Raw genomic sequence first — 16,372 nt, 5'->3', positions numbered from 1 at the left:
CTTCTGTTGATGCTGTGACCTGCTTCAGACATTCGCATCCTTCCGTCTATGTAATTGTAGCAACCATGTCGACCACAGCAGCTGCCGACAACCACGTCACCGCGTCTCCCGCTGCTAAAGTCAAAGGCGCGGGAGAAGCCTCGTCCACCGCCGGCGCCGCCAATGCCAGATGGGTCAAATTCAGCAGCCCAAAGCCCAGCCCAAAGCTCCAGTCTTCTTCTCGCTTTGCACGCATCAACGGCATTTCCAACGGCAACGCCAACGGCCATGCGAACGGCGATGCTGATGGCACCGCCACGCCTCCCGCGGCCAGCAGAATCTTTTACCCCTTGTTCCCAGGCATCGTCTCCGCTCTTGACGAGAGTCCCTGGGCATCCGGTTACAACACCCCTATCATCGGTAGTGCCATCCACAACGTAGCAGAACGTACCGAGGAGGCGCTCCAAAAACTCGCCTCCAATCAACGGAAAGGAGGAATCCTCGAAAAGGTCGCCAACAAAACCATCGACTTTGCAGACTACATCGAGCGCGTGCTGCAGTGGCACCTCTTCAGCCGTTTCAACGCCATCGGCGGTATCGACAACATGTGGCTGCTCATCGACGGTATCAGCTCCTTCAACCCGGTATGCACCGCAACGTACACCTTCAAGCAACCGCCAAAGCTGGACGACCTCAAGGAGGCGGTAGTAAAGCAGACGGCCCATTTCCCCAAATACAAGCAGAGGTTGGCCGATGTCGGAAGGTTCTTCCACGGAACTGTGTTTATCGACGATGAAAACTTCGATGTCAACCACCACATCCAGTCGTACACCCTACCGGGGAAAGCGGGCAAGGAGGAGATGGAAGCTTTCGCCTCGGAATTCATCGCAAGAGACTGGGATTACTCCAGACCGCTATGGGAGACAGTCGTGCTGGAGAACTACGTCGACGAACAGAGCGGTGCCAAGGGCGCTCTCGTGATTCGTGGTCATCACACGCTGGCTGACGGTCAAGGGTTCATCATGAGCCAGCTTTTCATCACCTCGTTGGGACCCAAGCTGGAGAGCATGATGGACGAAGGCGCCAAGCTGTTGAGCGACGCCAAGCAGGGCAAGGCGTTGCCGAGCAGGATGAACAAGAAGCTGGCGGGGTTGGACCGGTTCCACGGGACGATCGCGTTGCAGTTGGTGATGATGGCGTTGTACTGGATCAGCTGGTTCGTCGGCTTCGTGACAGATCTGTTGGGATGCGTGACATTGGCGGTTTCGACGAGCTTCTTCTTTGTCACTACGAGCTGGCGTCAGAGGTACGTGACGGCGAGTTACGAGGGCGAGAGGAAGTCGGAGAAGGAGTTTAGCGTGTCGAGGTCGTTCACGCTGGCGGACGTCAAGCTGGTGTCGAAGGCGTTTTCGGGTGTCGCACCGGGGACGTTACTGGATAAGGTTCAGGGAGGCAAGCGATACTCTCGTCCTTTGTTCGGTACGCATCTGACAGTCAACGATATCATCTGTACCGTTATCGCCGACGTCATCAACGACGAGTTGGATCGTCAACCTCTGCAACCCGGTCTGCTCAACAAACTCCGACACTACTCGCACAAGATCTTACCCTCACCTATCGGAATCATGATCCCCATCTCGATCCGCGAACCCGGCGACTGGTCCCTCCGCAATCTTTCTACTGGAGGCATCGCCTACCTGCCCACCACCAAAGGTCTCTCCACCGAACCTGCGACGCTCCACCGTCGACTGCACACCACGCACTCGCGTCTCAACATTCTCAAAAACTCGCTCCTCCCCAAAATCTTCTTCCACGCCATCCAGCTCACAGGTCAGATCCCCGCCATCTTCCCCATCCCCTTTGGACTGCTACCCAAGCACCGCTGGAACGTGCTTCGATGGCCGACGGTGTGGGTCACCGAGCGCATCCTGACGTGCTTCACGGCGGTCGTGACCAACGTACCGTGTCCGTCGAAGCAGCGGATCGAGTTGGCGGGGCAGGAGGTGGTAAGGTGGACGGCTTTGCCACCGCAGGCGGGCAAGGGAACGTTGGGAATCGGCATCTGTTCGTATGGTGGGGATTTCAGTATCTCCATCTCGGCGGATAGGGTGGAGGGCAGCGAGGGGGTGGCGGCGAGGTTGACGGGGAGCTTCGAGAGGAGGTGGGAGGAGTACGTGGAGACGAGCAGGAAGTTGATTAAGGACACGGGGTCGGAGAGGAAGGAGAAGAGGGAGAAGAGGGCAGCGAGGGCGGAGGGAGACAAGGAGGGCAAGCCGAAGAGGAGGAGATCCAGCGCCAGTGCGAGTTCCGCCGAATCAGCAGAGACCGCTTCCAGCAAGGAGACGATCACGAATGCCAACGCGCAAGGGTAGAGAGGTTTTAGATGTTGTACATGATTCGAGAATGATTGTTCTATTGATCTGTTGTTCGTAGCCGTGACAGTGTATGAAAGTTGACCGCCGTGATCAATGCAACTGAGCAGCAGCCAGTATAAGCCGCGCCACGGTCTCCGTGATCGGCGTGTAGGCTGTCCACACTGTGGCGTCCGTCGTCACCTCGCCTCTGAGCGACGAAGCTGCCACGGCGCGATGCGTTTGGCTGAGGATGTCGGCGGACAGCGAACGGAAGATCGGATATGCGCTCGGTGTGGTCGATGTCTTACGTTTTCCGTCGGGATGAAACGTGAACAACGTATGTTAGTGAGGAAAGTTTTGCGTGTGAGGTGGGAGGGAAGGGGAGGGGTGCTTACAATGGACTCGTTGACAGCGCCGACGGTGAGGCTCGCGAGGGAGACGCTGTTCAGCGGCGGCTGTTGTGTGCGGCTCTCGCCCTTCGCATCGGATGCTTGCGTGGGAGCGTAGATGACGCTGGCTTCGATGCAGGCTTTCACCGCTCGGGCGATCTGCACTTCCAACGTGAACGATTCCGCCGAAAAAGCCGTGATGCGAGCCTTGACGTGTTTGAGCGGTATTGTCGGTGGAGCCAGGCCTTTTTCCACGGCGACGGAGAGATAGCTGTGCAAAGCTGCGAGGTAACTATGTAGTGCTTGGGGTGATGTTGGTGGTTCGAGGTTCTGTTGCTTTGTTGTGAGTCTTGTGTTGGTCGGATTTTGAGATGGAAGGAAGGCGGTCATCTCTACCGACTGCTGCCCAGCATCCTCTGCTACATTGCTCTCCACCGCCTCGTCCTTCTTTCCCACCACAGCAGCTCTGATCGGCACCGCTGGTCCCCAGCTTCCCACCTCCAACAGCTTCTCCTGCTCCACAAACAACCTCCTTTTCTTCCTCACCCTCAACAACCTCTTCTTCTCGTCCCCCTCGTGCATCAGCCGCTCCGACAGCTGCAACGCGTTCCCCACCGAACCACCGTCCTCCACCCTCCCCACCAGCTCGGCTGCAACGCGAAACGCATGATCGACGTTCGCACGGTAGCGTTGCATGCTTTCCGCCTGTGCGTCCGAAGAAGGTAGGAGTGGCGTCAGAAGGGTAGGTAGCAGGTGGGTGAGACCGCCCGGACGATAGTCGAGTAGCGGGATGAGCTGTTGTATTTGGGAGAGGGCGAGCATGAGTTGTGCGCTGTTGGGTGAGGATGAAGATGTGGCGTTGGCGGTGGCGGTGGTGGCGGAGCTGCTTGCGCCGGAAGCGGTGGATTCGTGGGTGAGCGAGTCCATGATTAGGGAGATGAAGTGTAAGGAAGTAGTCGAGGAAAAGGGGATTGGGCGGTGGTGGGGAGAGGCGAAACTACGAAAGAAGTGTGGAGTTGCAAGCGTTCCCATTTCCCGCGTCCCGAAAGCGCCGACTGCACCTGCAAAAAAGAGACCGAAAGAGGCCATACTGGACAGCTCAACAACGCAGTCAACAACCTTTTCTCAACATCACTTCGTCTCGAACTTCATGATACGATACAAACACTTTCCATTCACACAGTGACAGACTACATAGAGCACCATCATCCATAGCATTCCAGCACTTTACTTGTTACCGTGACACGAAGCACAGTTGAAGATTGTGAAAGCCTCCTTGCTGCTGCTGGTGTTGTTGGTTGCGTTGCCGGCCCACACCTGCTCTGCATACAGCGGGTAGATGTCCTGGATCGTGTACTGGTTGTAAGCGGCGACGTCGTCCAGCGTGTAGTTCTTCTCTGTCTGCAGACCGTTGAGGATCCTGACGACGTTTTTGGCGATAAAGTCGAGGAAGATGACGTCGATGGTGGTGTTGCCCGTGACATTCTGACCCGTGACGGGGCTCTGGACGTAGTCGGGGACAGAGGCGTAGGGGATGGCGGTGTGGACGGTGTCGTCTCCGTAACCGGGGCACGAGTCTTTGGTAACGTAGCCGAGCGTACGGTTGGCAGCAGCGGCTGCAGCTCGAGCGTCCAGCTTGGCCAAGTCTCGTGCAGCTTCTGTATGCGCAGTAGCGCGCACGTGCTGGTCCTGCATCCAACGGTTGTAGATGTGAGACACGTGTCCTTGGGCATAGAGCTCCTCTTCGCTCTGCTCGTCATCGACACCAAGGTCGCGTCGACGACTGGTGGCCTGCGCAGTCTTGTCGCCGTTGAGCTTGCTGATCACCTGGCTGGCGTACTTGTAGGGCACATTCTTGATGTACTGGAACGCATCCGTGAACGGAGAAACGATGTACTGGTCGTTCTTGGTAAAGTCGCCAGCGTACAGATCGAAACGCTGGGAACCCGTGTTGGCAATCACAATGTTGGGCGTACCGTTGCGGTTCGGGTTGGACGTCGAGATGACCGTCGGCAGCACCTTGTTGGTCATAAAGTTGATGAGCGACGAGCTGTCGTTGACGGGTACACGCTGGAGGTAGTAGTCCTGTGGCGCAGTTCCATAGCTCATCGAGAGGTTCCAGTTCTCAGCGACCTGGTTCATATCGCTGGTGATCTTCTTGCCAGCTTTCGTGTCGAACTTGTCCGGGTGGTGGGCGAGACCGGCGTGGAAGGCATAGTTGCGTCGGTTGGCGTCGATGTAGCTGCGGTTGAAGGTGGGAACGTCGTCGGTAAAGTTCATCGATAGCCAGCCGATGGTTTCAAGGTATCGACCCGATTCGATGCCCATCGAGTACTTGTCGTAGATGATGCAGTCGCGGATGTGGGAATGTCCGCCGAGGACCATGATGGGCGTGGTAGGGTGGACCTTGCGGATCGCGTTGACGACGGTGGGGAACTGGTCTTTGCGGACAGGCATGTGTCCTGTAAGCAAAAACACGTCAGACTCCTCCTGAATGGCGTCGATGAACCACGGCTCGAGGACCATCTTGGCAGGGTCCTGTACCGTGATACCGCTGTCGGCGCCGGTAAAGTTGAAAAGGACGCCGAGGCCAGTGACGTTTCGTCCCCCGTCGGTCTGGAACTTGACGAATCGCTCGCCAATCACGTAGCTGGTATTGCCCGCACCGCCGTTGAGGTCAGCATGGCTGATGTTGACATTGGAGCTGACGTAGCGACCCTTGGTCGTGGGCACAAACTCTTGGTAGGTGTTCCAACCGACCTCGTACTTGTAGAGCTCGTGGTTTCCTACAGTGAGCATGTCAAACTGGACCCTGGCGTGGAACTGGTTGGAGACCTGACCGTCGACTTGACCGGCAGGGTAGCCGTCGCTGAGGCCGGCTCCATCGTGAAGATCGCCCGTGTCGACAAGAAGCAGATCGACGCCCTTCTTCTTAGCGAGGTGGCGCATGTGCGTAACGAAGGAAGCGAAATCGCCCCAATCGCCAGAGTAGTTGGGCTCGGGATAGCTCTTCTTCATGTGACCTGTGTTTGCGCGGCATAGCAAACGATCAGCCTCATTGCAAGAAATACCGTTAACAAGTGGCAGGACAACATACCTTGATACCAGCCGTGTACATCGGTGAGATGCAGTACCTGGAGATCACCCCAAACGAGCTCGCGAAGCATGCTGTCGACAGCGCGGGGCTGAATCGAGTGATCAGCTTGACGAGGAGCGAGGCCTTGAGCATGGTCGATGCCAGGGCACGCCGAGACAGCACCGGCGAGGGCGATCGCAGCTGAAAGGAAACGACTGAACATCATCCTGGGCAAGATGCGTCGTTGGTAGGTGGAAGTTGGAGGGACGGCTTTGCGGTGATGTCGTGTGCGAGATGCGGAAGGTCTTATACTATTCGCTTACCCAAAGCTTTCGCCCCCCGCTTTTTGCCCAGAGTGGGCTGCCGGCGGGAATGTTCGAGGGTTGACTCTTCTGTCCTCTGTGTCGCCATTCTGATTGAGGGTGGTCCGAGTTGCATGGAAGATGATGTTCCGAAGTCTGCAAAGTTTGCATTCTGCGCTAAAAATGGATTAAGCGAGAAGCGGTTCGGATAGCAAAACGTGTGCGTTATCAAGCGCGGTAATGCAATCACAGAAGCCTATCGCCTCTCTTGTCTCAGAGAGGGCAGCGTCTTTGCTCTCAAGGCACGATATCGGATGCTCGGGAGCTGGCAAACCCCTCGCTTTAGCGTCGTGCCTGACACAGTTGCTTGACGAGCCTTCCGTTGTCAGCATAGCCTTTAGAGAGGAGGTGACTGAGATTGGATTCCAGTTTGCGTTGTTTGAAGTATCGCTTTTGGTGGCGAATACGCGGCTGGCCGGCGGCCAGAACGTGCCCTGAGGCAATTTTACTGGCCGCGGAATCGAAGAACGACCAAAAGAGCTGACGACTCACTTTGTACCAGCCAAAACGTGCCATCAAGACCGGCACAGCCTGACAACCCAATCAATCGATGCCGTCGTCCGGGGAAAAATCGAGGGCTTGTCAACGTATGGGACGCAAGCTCGGAGCTGGCCGTCTTTGAAGATGCTCCCCTGGTTCGGTCATTCGTCCTAGGTAGCTTCAGGAAGGCGAACACGTCGCACAAGCATCATGAATATGCGGGTGTCTTTCCGCTTGAGCTTCCGACAGCTCTTCAACAGAAGTAGGACTCTTCAGCGCCCAATCTAGTACAGTACATCAGCCGCTCTGAGCCCGATTCACGATTGAGGCCACTCGAACACCGGCTTCGGCGATCCTTCACTTCATGCCTCTATCTATCCATTCAACCGCAGGCTACATATACACATCTCAAACGAAACACAACATCTGCGGCCACAGGAAGTTGAAAACACCGCATCCCGTCCGATCTGCGAAGTTAAGCAACTTACCGCCTAGTCAGTACTGCGGTGGGGGACCACGCGGGAATCCTAGGTGCTGCGGTTCTTTTTTTCTGTTTCTCAAGTCAGATTCATGTGTTGGCACCCTCTTCCCCGCATCAGACGGCTTACACACATAATCGCATCTACGGATCAAACGACTCCAAACTCGAGACGTTCAGCGTGGCCGCGATGGCAATTCGATCGAGGATCACCAGAATATGGATTTGTTTTTCTGAGATTGCTGCCGAGGAATCTAAAAATGTGTGTGTCTGTGTGCATAGGATGTGCTTGTGCGTACACGATGATAGATGAACAGCTCCTTCACTTGCTGTCCTGCTCGAGCTTGGTCAGGAACTTTTCCAAGTCGAACGCTGGGTTTTCGGGATCCGTGACGACTGTCGTGAGAAGGAGAGAGGAGAAAAAGAGGTGTGTCAGTTGAAAGAGGTTCACATGGGATCATTTGAACGTCGACACTTCCAAGAATGTCAAAGCTGGGGCGATGGCAAGTGTCGTAAGACGTGGATTTTGTGGATGCAGCGGAGCAGGAAGCAATGGGTGTCAAGCCCCGCAAATCCCATCCGTTTCCGAGCGCGGTTGAACAAGGAGCTTCGAGTCGATGGCAAGCAAAGCCAGGCGAGGGACTCCTTGTCCGAGAGCCTTGCCACATGACATCGCCAGCTACAAGGCTGTCAACGTGCTGCTGCTGCTGCTGCTGCTGCTGCTTGGATTTCACCTGCACTGTCCGCGGGCGAGTCCGAGCTGGGAGATTGAAGCCCTCTCGACCGCGTGCTGGTATCCTAGTTGCACCGTGGCTAGCTTCCCAGAAAGAAATCATCTCGACAACGATTTCGACCGAGCCTTTTCTTCAAGCTCTGTGTTGCAGCTGCTTCCACCGAACTGCTCCGCACTCCCAGCACCTTGATCGACCGTTTGGAGCCTTTCCCATTTCAGCTTCATATCGTCGAGCCTTCCTGCACCACCTATACCACCCCCGCGGCCTCAATCGACCAATTTGCCTTCCACTTGCCAACCTGTTCTTGCCAGGCTTTTGCGCATGATACTCACTGCCAGAATCGCTCTGCTTGGCGACGAGCTTGTTCTTGTATGCCTCCTTTGCCTTTTGGATGAGCTGCTCCTTGTGCTTGTATTCGGCGTGAGCGGCCTTGGCGTCCGCCTTTGCTTGCAATGTTCTGCGGTGGAGAATGCCGTATCCGATACCTCCTACCAGGGCCGAGTAGCGGACCACCTGTTGATTCGAGGGGAGACAAGGACGATAAAATTTGGATGAAGAGAGTGTTGCGATAGGTGGATGTGGCGTGCGAGTCGTAGGGTGGGTTGAAGGCGAGAGCAGTTTGGGAGATCATGGCAGTGATTGCAACAGAAAAGACGCAGAGGGGTTCAAGGTCAGCTAGCTGCGATCAATCTACAAAGCAAGAGCGGCTGACCCGACAGATCGGAGGAGGCTCCGAATGCAATCCTCGACACTCGGCCCTGCGATCAGACGAGAGCAAGGGACACTGTCTGCGCTGCGTATCACAGTACTTACATTCAAGACTGGAGAGCCCGACATTGTGTGTGTGTGAGGATGTACGTGTGCAAAAGGTACGTTGCGAGACCGGACGGACCTAGAAGAAAGCGACCTCGAAGGAAATGCTTAGATGGTGCGCCGAACGAAGAGCGAGAGATCCGAGTATACGACGACGGCGAAGAAGGAGGAAGAAGTTGCAGATAGGTTGGTGATGATCAAAGATCGATGAACAGCCAACGATGAGCAGCAGTTGCTATCCTCGACGAAACTGCCAAACAGCCACGGCGACCACACAGACAGCCAAGATGCAGAATATCGGCACATGGAACTCTCTCTCTCTGTCTCTCTCTCTTTGCGGGAGCGAGCGATGTGGCTTCGTCTCCGGTTGAGAAAGGACGCTTTCTTCCAAAAGAGGGAGCGGACACCTTTTTGAGCCGCTGCTTGCCTATTCTTTCCGTTAATCCGCGTTCGAGCTTTTGAATACAAACTCGAATTCAAGTGTCGCGGAGCGTTCTCCCGGACTTGAATTTGGGGAAATTTCTTCTTGGAATTCCACATCCGCATCAGCTTTAAATGTGAGGTTTTTACGATCCAACAATTAAAGCAAACTCAATATTGTGGGAGTGTCAATGTTAGACCGATGTTAGGTCTATCTAAAAGCACCAGCAAAAAGAGGGGTGTGAGCGTCGTTAGCTGCGGCGTCCTCCAATCAGAACAGCGCCCGGGCTCTCTGGTGTCTGACTTGCTCTCCCTGGACAATTCTGTTCAGCAAGAATGCCTGACTTGACAAGATGCTACACCGTCTGTGGCAATGATCTCTCAAGCGGCTGTAGACACTTTTGAGAAGACGAGGCGGGAAGCTTCTCCTCCGCTGCTGATCACCGCCAGCCGTGAGCATGGGACTAGAAGAAAAGTGTGAGAGCGTGGTGCAGGGTAGGCCAGGTTTCCTCTCTCAAAATTGAAAAGAGAGGCAGCAAGAGGCTCGCTCAGGAAGAAATCAGCACACAGACGGCCGAAAGGCAGCTAGCTGGAAATAGAGCGAAATATGCAGGCGGACAAGAAGGAGGTGCAACGAGTGAACCCGGCGCAGAAGCACACGGACAGGCGCAGAAGAGCGCGAGCGAGCAAGCGAGCGACAGAGCAAGCAAGCAAGCAAAAGCCACGCCGCCGTCTTCCTGATTCTGATTGCGCATAGATCCTCGTCGTTTTTGCCGCTTGGTCGTGATCGTCTCTACACACCATCTCGATCATCTTCTCGACATCTCTTTCGTGTTCGGTTCCGACTCGACCTTCTTTCCCCCCCTTTTCTCCTGCATATACAATCATGGTTCTCAACCAGGAAAAGCTCGCCAAGCTCCAGGCTGCCAGCCGAACGGGTACGTTTCTACAGCACCAGCGACGATGCAATCGGTTGCCAAACGTCATACCCTCCGGAAGCAGCGGCATCGACTGCTACTTTGCTGGGCGCCAACGTCCTGACGGCAGTTGTCGTTCCAAGGGCAGGACACTCTCGCTACGTTTGCATCGATGTTCATGACTGACTCATTCCCTCTTCCTACTGTATCGCATCTCCTACTCTCACCTAACCCGAATTCGACGCCCCTCTTCCGACACTTCATTTTGCCATTCCGTCGATCGGCTTCGCACATTGCCGCTTGGACCGGATCAACCGACACACGCACGCACCCCATCGTCGATAACCTACCAACTGCCTCGACACTTGACTCGTTTCACGATACACTTGCAACAGGTGGTAAGGGTACCCCCCGTCGTAAGATGGCACCCAAGCCCAAGGGCCCCGGTGGTGAGGACCCCAAGCTCCAGGCTGCACTCAAGAAGCTCCAGGTGGAGCCCGTCTCTGGTATCGAGGAGGTCAACATGTTCAAGGAGGACGGCAACGTGCTCCACTTTGCTGCTCCCAAGGGTGAGTTTCACACTGGCATTTCGTAGCAAGAGGGCCGAAGTCGGGGCAAGGGAGGCGATCCGGGTCAAGTTTTTGGTGTGCGAAGGCGGCAACATGTGTGGAACTACGATGCCTAGACGATTGCGAGCGAGTCACTCAACGGGCTCGCTGCAGCCCGCGCAACAGCACCACGAGGAAGCTTGACAAGCAAGGCACTAGCTCGATACCGAGATTGTCATGCTGGGTTCAAGCATGCGATTCGTCGATCGCGCTCCTTCACTTTGCAGGTTGCCGCCGTCTCCAACCCAGCACGCTTGCTCAACGAACACCTTCCGACGAAAATTGCTTCTCAGGCATCGTCTCACTTCGGATTTCCCGACGCTCCGACCGAACTTCGCTCGCCATGATACGCTAGACTCTGATCCAAATACTGATTCGCCTCCATCTCATCCATTCTCCCCACTCACAGTCCACGGTCTCCAGTCGTCCAACACGTTCGCCGTGTACGGCAACGGAGTCGACAAGGAACTCACCGAGCTCGTGCCCGGCATCCTGAACCAGCTCGGACCGGACTCGCTCGCCTCGCTGCGCAAGCTCGCCGAATCGTACCAAGCCATGAACGCCCAACACGCCGCTTCGCAAGCCGCTGCCGGCGGTGCTGCTGCTGCTGGAAAGGACGACGACGACGTCCCCGATGTCGTGGAGAACTTTGACGAGGCCGATGCGAAGAACGAGACCGAGGTCGACAAGCTTGATTAAAGAGCGGAGGAAAGCAGGATGAACCCCAGTCAAGCTACTTCGATGAATAATGTAGCTTGGAAAGATGGCTTTTTGCACGGTACAGTGTTGAAGGGGGATAAGGAAAAGACGAGAGGATCAGGTTCTCGGTGCATCTTTTACTTTCCTCGTACACTCACACCAACCAACCCCAAAAAATTGAACAAATGACACATACGATGTCGTTGCACACCCAGACTTTCACACTTCCCCTTAACTTGCATTGGTTTCTATTCGGGTTCTCTTTCGAGAAGCAGCTAATCCACGCCGCTGCTGCTGCTGATCTCTTTTCATTCGCTGATGGTGAACTTGTGAACGACACCTTTCCCCAACACCTTTTGATAACTCTCCAACCTGCTCAAACCTTTCAACCATTCCACGGTTTTTGGCCAATCCTCCATTTTCTTCCCTTGGCTGGTGATACCCGTGTCCATGTGGAAGGTGTATTCTGCTGTGAAAGCACACATGATATCTGCTGCGGTCAACCTTCCTGCGACGAGAAAACCGTTAGCGTTGGGTCTGGAGAGAGACTGTTCAAGGAAATTGAGGTTATTGTGGATATTCGCAGAGAGACCTGCTTCGATCTCCTTTGCGATTTCAGGGGTTGAGAACCATCGAGGATAAATAGCGGAGAGAGTGTGGATCATCATTCCCTCGGAGAAGGAGATGAAGGATTCGATAGCGGTGAAATCGGACCAGTTGGAGGGGGATCCTAGAAGATCGTCTCGTTGACGTTGAGAAGCGTAGCGCGTGATGAGGTACTTCACGATGGCGGACGATTCACCAACCTGCACGTCCCCATCGATCAAGTAGGGCGATTTACCAAGCGGATTAGTGGATTCAGAGCGGAGCGTCGGTTCGGCTCGTTTGCCTTCGATTCGTCGAAACTGCTTGAGCGTGTAGGGGAGCGAGAGGTGTTCGAGCAGCCAGGCTACGCGGAACGCTCGTGAGTTTTCCAGGTAGAACAGCGTGAGGTCGGGTGAGGCAGACATGACGAGAAATGGGTTGGGAGACGATGGGTGTTGATGGTTCTTGGTCAAGTTGAGCGAGAGGATGGAAGCATTGTTGATTACCGAGGGTGAGTGGGGTATCGAGTCGCCGTCTGAGAATCAATCGACATGCGGGGAAGGAGCCGCGTCTTATTTACGAAGGTACGCGACTCCTACGCCGGATCTTCCTCCAGGTCGCTTTCAAAGACTTGTTTCTCGACGTTCTTCACCTCGGTGTATAATTCGCAAGAGACACTCAGCCTTACTCTATCCCACTCTGTACGGTTCTGTTCCGACTCCGTACCAGGGAAAGACTGATCGTCCCCGATTCAGCCCCGTCGATCGGGGATCGAAGCATCGCACACCGTTTCGAACGACAGGATGCTATGACCTCTCTTTCGGATTGGACGGTGCACACCAACGTCACACACACACGCAAACGCCAATGTCTGAGGAAGCCTTGAGCACGATAGTCGGGAATCGTTCTTTTTTTCGCCATGTCGGTATGTACAAGTGGTCGAATGTGCTTCTTGACGAACATCGCTTCTGAGCTTTTAAGCGAGCTTACCCTCGGCCCAGCGGTTGGTCTTGAGCGCCATCCTGTGACACAACAAAAGCGGAACGGTGAGAAGAAACCATAGTCAGTATAGCCGATCGTGACTCCAAAGGTCGACCTTTTGTCTTTATACTCACTCTACAGCAGCGGAGCCCCAATCCAAACCGTGATTGTGACCCTTGTCGCCCTTCCTCCCGACGCCGCTCCTCTCCAAGGCCTGATCCTCGGTCAGCGCGGTCAACACACCCAGGATGACCGGTACACCCGTATCCAACCCGATCCTCATCAACCCGGAACAGCACGACTCGGAAATATACTCGAAGTGCATCGTCGATCCCTTGATCAGCACGCCGATTCCAATGACCGCATCGAGGGCTGCTTTGCTCGCCTTTGCACCCGTAGTCGTCGGTGTAGCGGGTTTCGAGTCGTCCAACAGAGACGTAGCGCCCATGAGATCGGACACGTTGGAAGAGGCCTGAACCTGAGACGCCGAGATCAGTCGCGATACGCCAAAGGGAAGCTCCCACGAGCCGGGCACGGATTCGACGACGATGTTCTCGGGTTTCACGCCGGCGGCAGTGATGTTCTTGATGCAACCGTTGACCAAGGGTGTGATGCATTCTTCGTTCCAGCGGGCGTGAACGATTCCGATGCGCAGCTTTTCGGCACCAGGAAAGGAGGTGGGTGCCGGAGCGGGACCTTTGATGCTAGCCATGTTGAGTTGAGTTGCGGTGAGCTGGGTGAGATGGAGTCGGGAGAAAGAAGGAGGGAAGGGAAGGAAGTGACAAGGTCGTACTGCACGGTGCAAGCAACGCAGCGCTGTCTGTGCGTTGAATGCGCCGAGTCTAAATTCCGTCCGCGGGCACAAAGCGACACAGCCTGCACGAGTCGAGGCTGCTGTGATCGGTTCGTGGCCCGATGGGAAAACAGATTGTCACAGAAACACACTTAGTGAATCGGCTGCTTACACTTTGTTTTGAACAGAATATTCGAGCCTTGGTTTCCACCTGCTTTTTCGGTCCTGACGGCGTTTCTTCGCACAGGAAATTCATCATTCACTCGGCACCGGAAGTGAAGAAAGCGATCTTTACCGGCTTCTCCTTTTTGTGGCACGGCGGAACAGCACAACGCATTGATCATCGTTCTCTCGCTTTACCCTCTGTGTCTCTCCTCTTTCACTCTAGCCGGTGCCGTTACCCGTCGTATCACCTTTGCCCTCCTCCCCACCAACAACAGCGAGAACCGCTTCGACATGAGGACGTCTGCCCTCCTTCGCACATCCTCCTTCCTCATCTCTCGATCTACACCCACCGCATCCCTTACCATCCCTCTCCTCCTCTCCTCGTCCACCCGCACCCTCGCCCTCTCCAGCAACATGTCCGCCAAACGCAATTCTGCCAACGCGCGTCTCAACCAGCTCACCCGTCAAATCTCTTCCACCGCTTCCCACACCATGACTGCTTCTCCTCCCAACCGAGCCTCTAGCGCGGGTGCTGGTAGTATGGACGACGCCAAACTCGTCAAGCTTCTGTCCGAAGGTGGACTTCGCACCATCCTCCTGAACCGCGAAAAGGCGCTCAACGCCTTGAACCAAGAGATGGTCGACCTCATCAACGCCGCTCTCGACGAGTGCATCCGTTCCACCAACTGCAACGTCATCCTTCTCCGCGGTGTCGGTCGAGCCTTGTGTTCGGGAGGCGACGTTTTGGCAGTCGTAAAAGCAGCCGATTCGTCTGATCCCAAGACTCGCAACACGGCATTGGATTTCTTCCAATCCGAGTTCCAGCTGGACTACAAGATCGCGAGGTTGGGCGAAGCGGCTAATGCACACTCGGCAGGCGCCGGGGCTGAGGATGCTAGGACGTTGGCCGAGTCGAAAGCCGGAGCCAAGAAGCCGAAGACGTTCGTCAGTGTCATGGATGGCATCACAATGGGCGGTGGTGTAGGGTTGAGTGTTCACGCTCCCTTCAGGTTGGCTACCGAAAGAACGCTTTTCGCCATGCCGGAGACGGGTATCGGTTACTTCCCGGATGTGGGTGTTACAAGGGTGCTGGCCAGGCTGGATGGAAAGATCGGTCAGTACCTCGGCATGACCGGTGCCAGGATCTCCGGTGAAGAGGCATACCTCATCGGGCTGGCAACGCACTACGTCAGCTCGAGCAGCATCGATGCCGTCGCCCACAGGTTGAGCACCCTTCCCAGCGAATCGGCACTCAACCCGAGCCTGGTTTCTTCCGCACTGCACGAATTCGACGCCGACCCACTGACCGCAAAGGACACGCTCGCCAAGTCTGCCTTCTTCGGCGACCGTCGCATCGCCCTCGACTACGTGTTCGGTCAGCTCTCCTGCGAATCCATCGTCAGCTGTCTCGAAGAAATCTCTGCCGCAAAGTCCGACTCGCAAGCCGCAGCTGAACTATCCCAACTCGGTTTCGCATCCATCACTCCCGAAGTGCAGCAGTGGGCGACGTCTACACTCAAGGATCTCAAGACAAAGTCTCCGCGATCGCTCAAGATCACCCACCAGGCGATCCTCGAGGCGAGGCGATTCGATGTGGAGGAAGCATTCCGATTCGACATGCGTCTCGCCACCGCCTTCTGCGATCTATCCGTCGGCAGGGATTTCCACACCGGCGTAACCCACGTCCTCGAACGCGACCCCGCCACCGGCAAGCGTAGAACAGGAATCGCCGATTGGCAACCTTCGTCTCTGGACAAGGTGTCGGATACCCAGATCCGTGCGTTGTTCTTCGCCGATCTGGAAACCGCTAAGAAGGCAGGCTTGAAGCTGCAGTTGCCCGAGTTGAAGGATATTCCGGATCCACCCAGCAGCAAGGAGGCTAGGCAGGCGAGGGACAGTCTGTTGAGGGGAAAGGGTCCACTCAAATGGGAGCAGAGTCACAATGTGTTTGCGCTGCCGAGCGAGGCTGAGTGTGCGGCATTGTTGGAGGGAAACCACCCGGCCGCGGCGGCGGTCAAGCCGGACAGTGGCGAGTTGGTCGATTGTCTCAAGAGACACAAGGGTAGTCTGCCTGGGTTGGAGTATAAGGTCAAGGACTGGGTCGAGAGGATGGACCGAAGAAGGGTTTAGAGCTCTTCAGGTTGAACACAAATCGATTTGCTTGCAAACAAACTCTTCCATTTCCTGGTCTTGCTCTTCCGATCGTGTGCCCCAGGAGGTCCAGAGAAGAGGTCTTGCCGTCTTGCAGCCCAAGTCGAGAGCCGCACATCTGCTTTTCTTCCTGAGCCGAGCCAGCGACAGAGACCGGGACCGCGAAGAAGACAATGCCTCGGTCCAGCCGAGCGGGTGTCGGCTTGTCCGCGTCCGGCGCTTGCGCTGCGCTAGTAAGGTTCCGAACCCGAAGGTGTGCTCAGATTTGTCATTCTACTGATGGCTCGTGCACACATCTCGGAATAGATTCGAGGCTCCACCAGGAGGCAGATCCGAAAGCAAAGACAATACAGTTCGGCCAACAACGAGACGGAGAACTATATGAAAC

General features: G+C 55.6%; 7 protein-coding genes and 1 non-coding gene across 8 annotated transcripts; 4 read left to right on the top strand and 4 right to left on the bottom strand.

Annotated features, from left to right (window-relative positions):
- Positions 1–65: 65 nt before the first annotated feature.
- Positions 66–2,351, top strand: PHSY_005261 (sterol reductase; the record flags this gene model as incomplete). The annotated part of the gene is made up of 1 exon (XM_012335872.1): positions 66–2,351. The coding sequence occupies one exon, from the start codon at positions 66–68 to the stop codon at positions 2,349–2,351; it is 2,286 nt and encodes a 761-aa protein (XP_012191262.1).
- A 179-nt stretch (positions 2,352–2,530) lies between these two features.
- On the bottom strand, positions 2,531–3,754 carry PHSY_005260 (pH response protein PalF; the record flags this gene model as incomplete). The annotated part of the gene is made up of 1 exon (XM_012335871.1): positions 2,531–3,754. The coding sequence occupies one exon, from the start codon at positions 3,752–3,754 to the stop codon at positions 2,531–2,533; it is 1,224 nt and encodes a 407-aa protein (XP_012191261.1).
- Positions 3,755–3,949: 195 nt separating this feature from the next.
- On the bottom strand, positions 3,950–5,889 carry PHSY_005259 (predicted phosphoprotein phosphatase; the record flags this gene model as incomplete). Its single annotated transcript, XM_012335870.1, has 2 exons — positions 3,950–5,745; positions 5,820–5,889. The coding sequence occupies 2 exons, from the start codon at positions 5,887–5,889 to the stop codon at positions 3,950–3,952; spliced, it is 1,866 nt and encodes a 621-aa protein (XP_012191260.1).
- Positions 5,890–6,810: 921 nt separating this feature from the next.
- Positions 6,811–10,296, bottom strand: PHSY_005258 (hypothetical protein; the record flags this gene model as incomplete). The annotated part of the gene is made up of 4 exons (XM_012335869.1): positions 6,811–6,891; positions 7,418–7,514; positions 8,151–8,365; positions 10,075–10,296. 4 exons carry the CDS (start codon positions 10,294–10,296, stop codon positions 6,811–6,813), a joined length of 615 nt encoding a protein of 204 aa, XP_012191259.1.
- PHSY_007542 lies at positions 7,069–7,182 on the top strand. The gene has a single exon (XR_001099841.1). It is a non-coding gene; the product is annotated as a 5S ribosomal RNA (ribosomal RNA).
- A 127-nt stretch (positions 10,297–10,423) lies between the features above and the next one.
- On the top strand, positions 10,424–11,309 carry PHSY_005257 (nascent polypeptide-associated complex subunit, putative; the record flags this gene model as incomplete). Its single annotated transcript, XM_012335868.1, has 2 exons — positions 10,424–10,571; positions 11,020–11,309. 2 exons carry the CDS (start codon positions 10,424–10,426, stop codon positions 11,307–11,309), a joined length of 438 nt encoding a protein of 145 aa, XP_012191258.1.
- Positions 11,310–11,617: 308 nt separating this feature from the next.
- PHSY_005256 (glutathione S-transferase) lies at positions 11,618–14,005 on the bottom strand (the record flags this gene model as incomplete). Its single annotated transcript, XM_012335867.1, has 4 exons — positions 11,618–12,429; positions 12,885–12,916; positions 13,010–13,608; positions 13,964–14,005. 4 exons carry the CDS (start codon positions 14,003–14,005, stop codon positions 11,618–11,620), a joined length of 1,485 nt encoding a protein of 494 aa, XP_012191257.1.
- A 119-nt stretch (positions 14,006–14,124) lies between these two features.
- PHSY_005255 (enoyl-CoA hydratase/isomerase) lies at positions 14,125–15,963 on the top strand (the record flags this gene model as incomplete). Its single annotated transcript, XM_012335866.1, has 1 exon — positions 14,125–15,963. One exon carries the CDS (start codon positions 14,125–14,127, stop codon positions 15,961–15,963), a length of 1,839 nt encoding a protein of 612 aa, XP_012191256.1.
- Positions 15,964–16,372: the final 409 nt, after the last annotated feature.

Source organism: Pseudozyma hubeiensis (genome assembly GCF_000403515.1).
Source record: "Pseudozyma hubeiensis SY62 DNA, scaffold: PHS47, whole genome shotgun sequence".
Taxonomy (NCBI): Eukaryota; Fungi; Basidiomycota; class Ustilaginomycetes; order Ustilaginales; family Ustilaginaceae; genus Pseudozyma; species Pseudozyma hubeiensis.
Note: the sequence above shows the minus strand (reverse complement) of the source record. Positions and strands in the feature narration are given on the sequence as shown.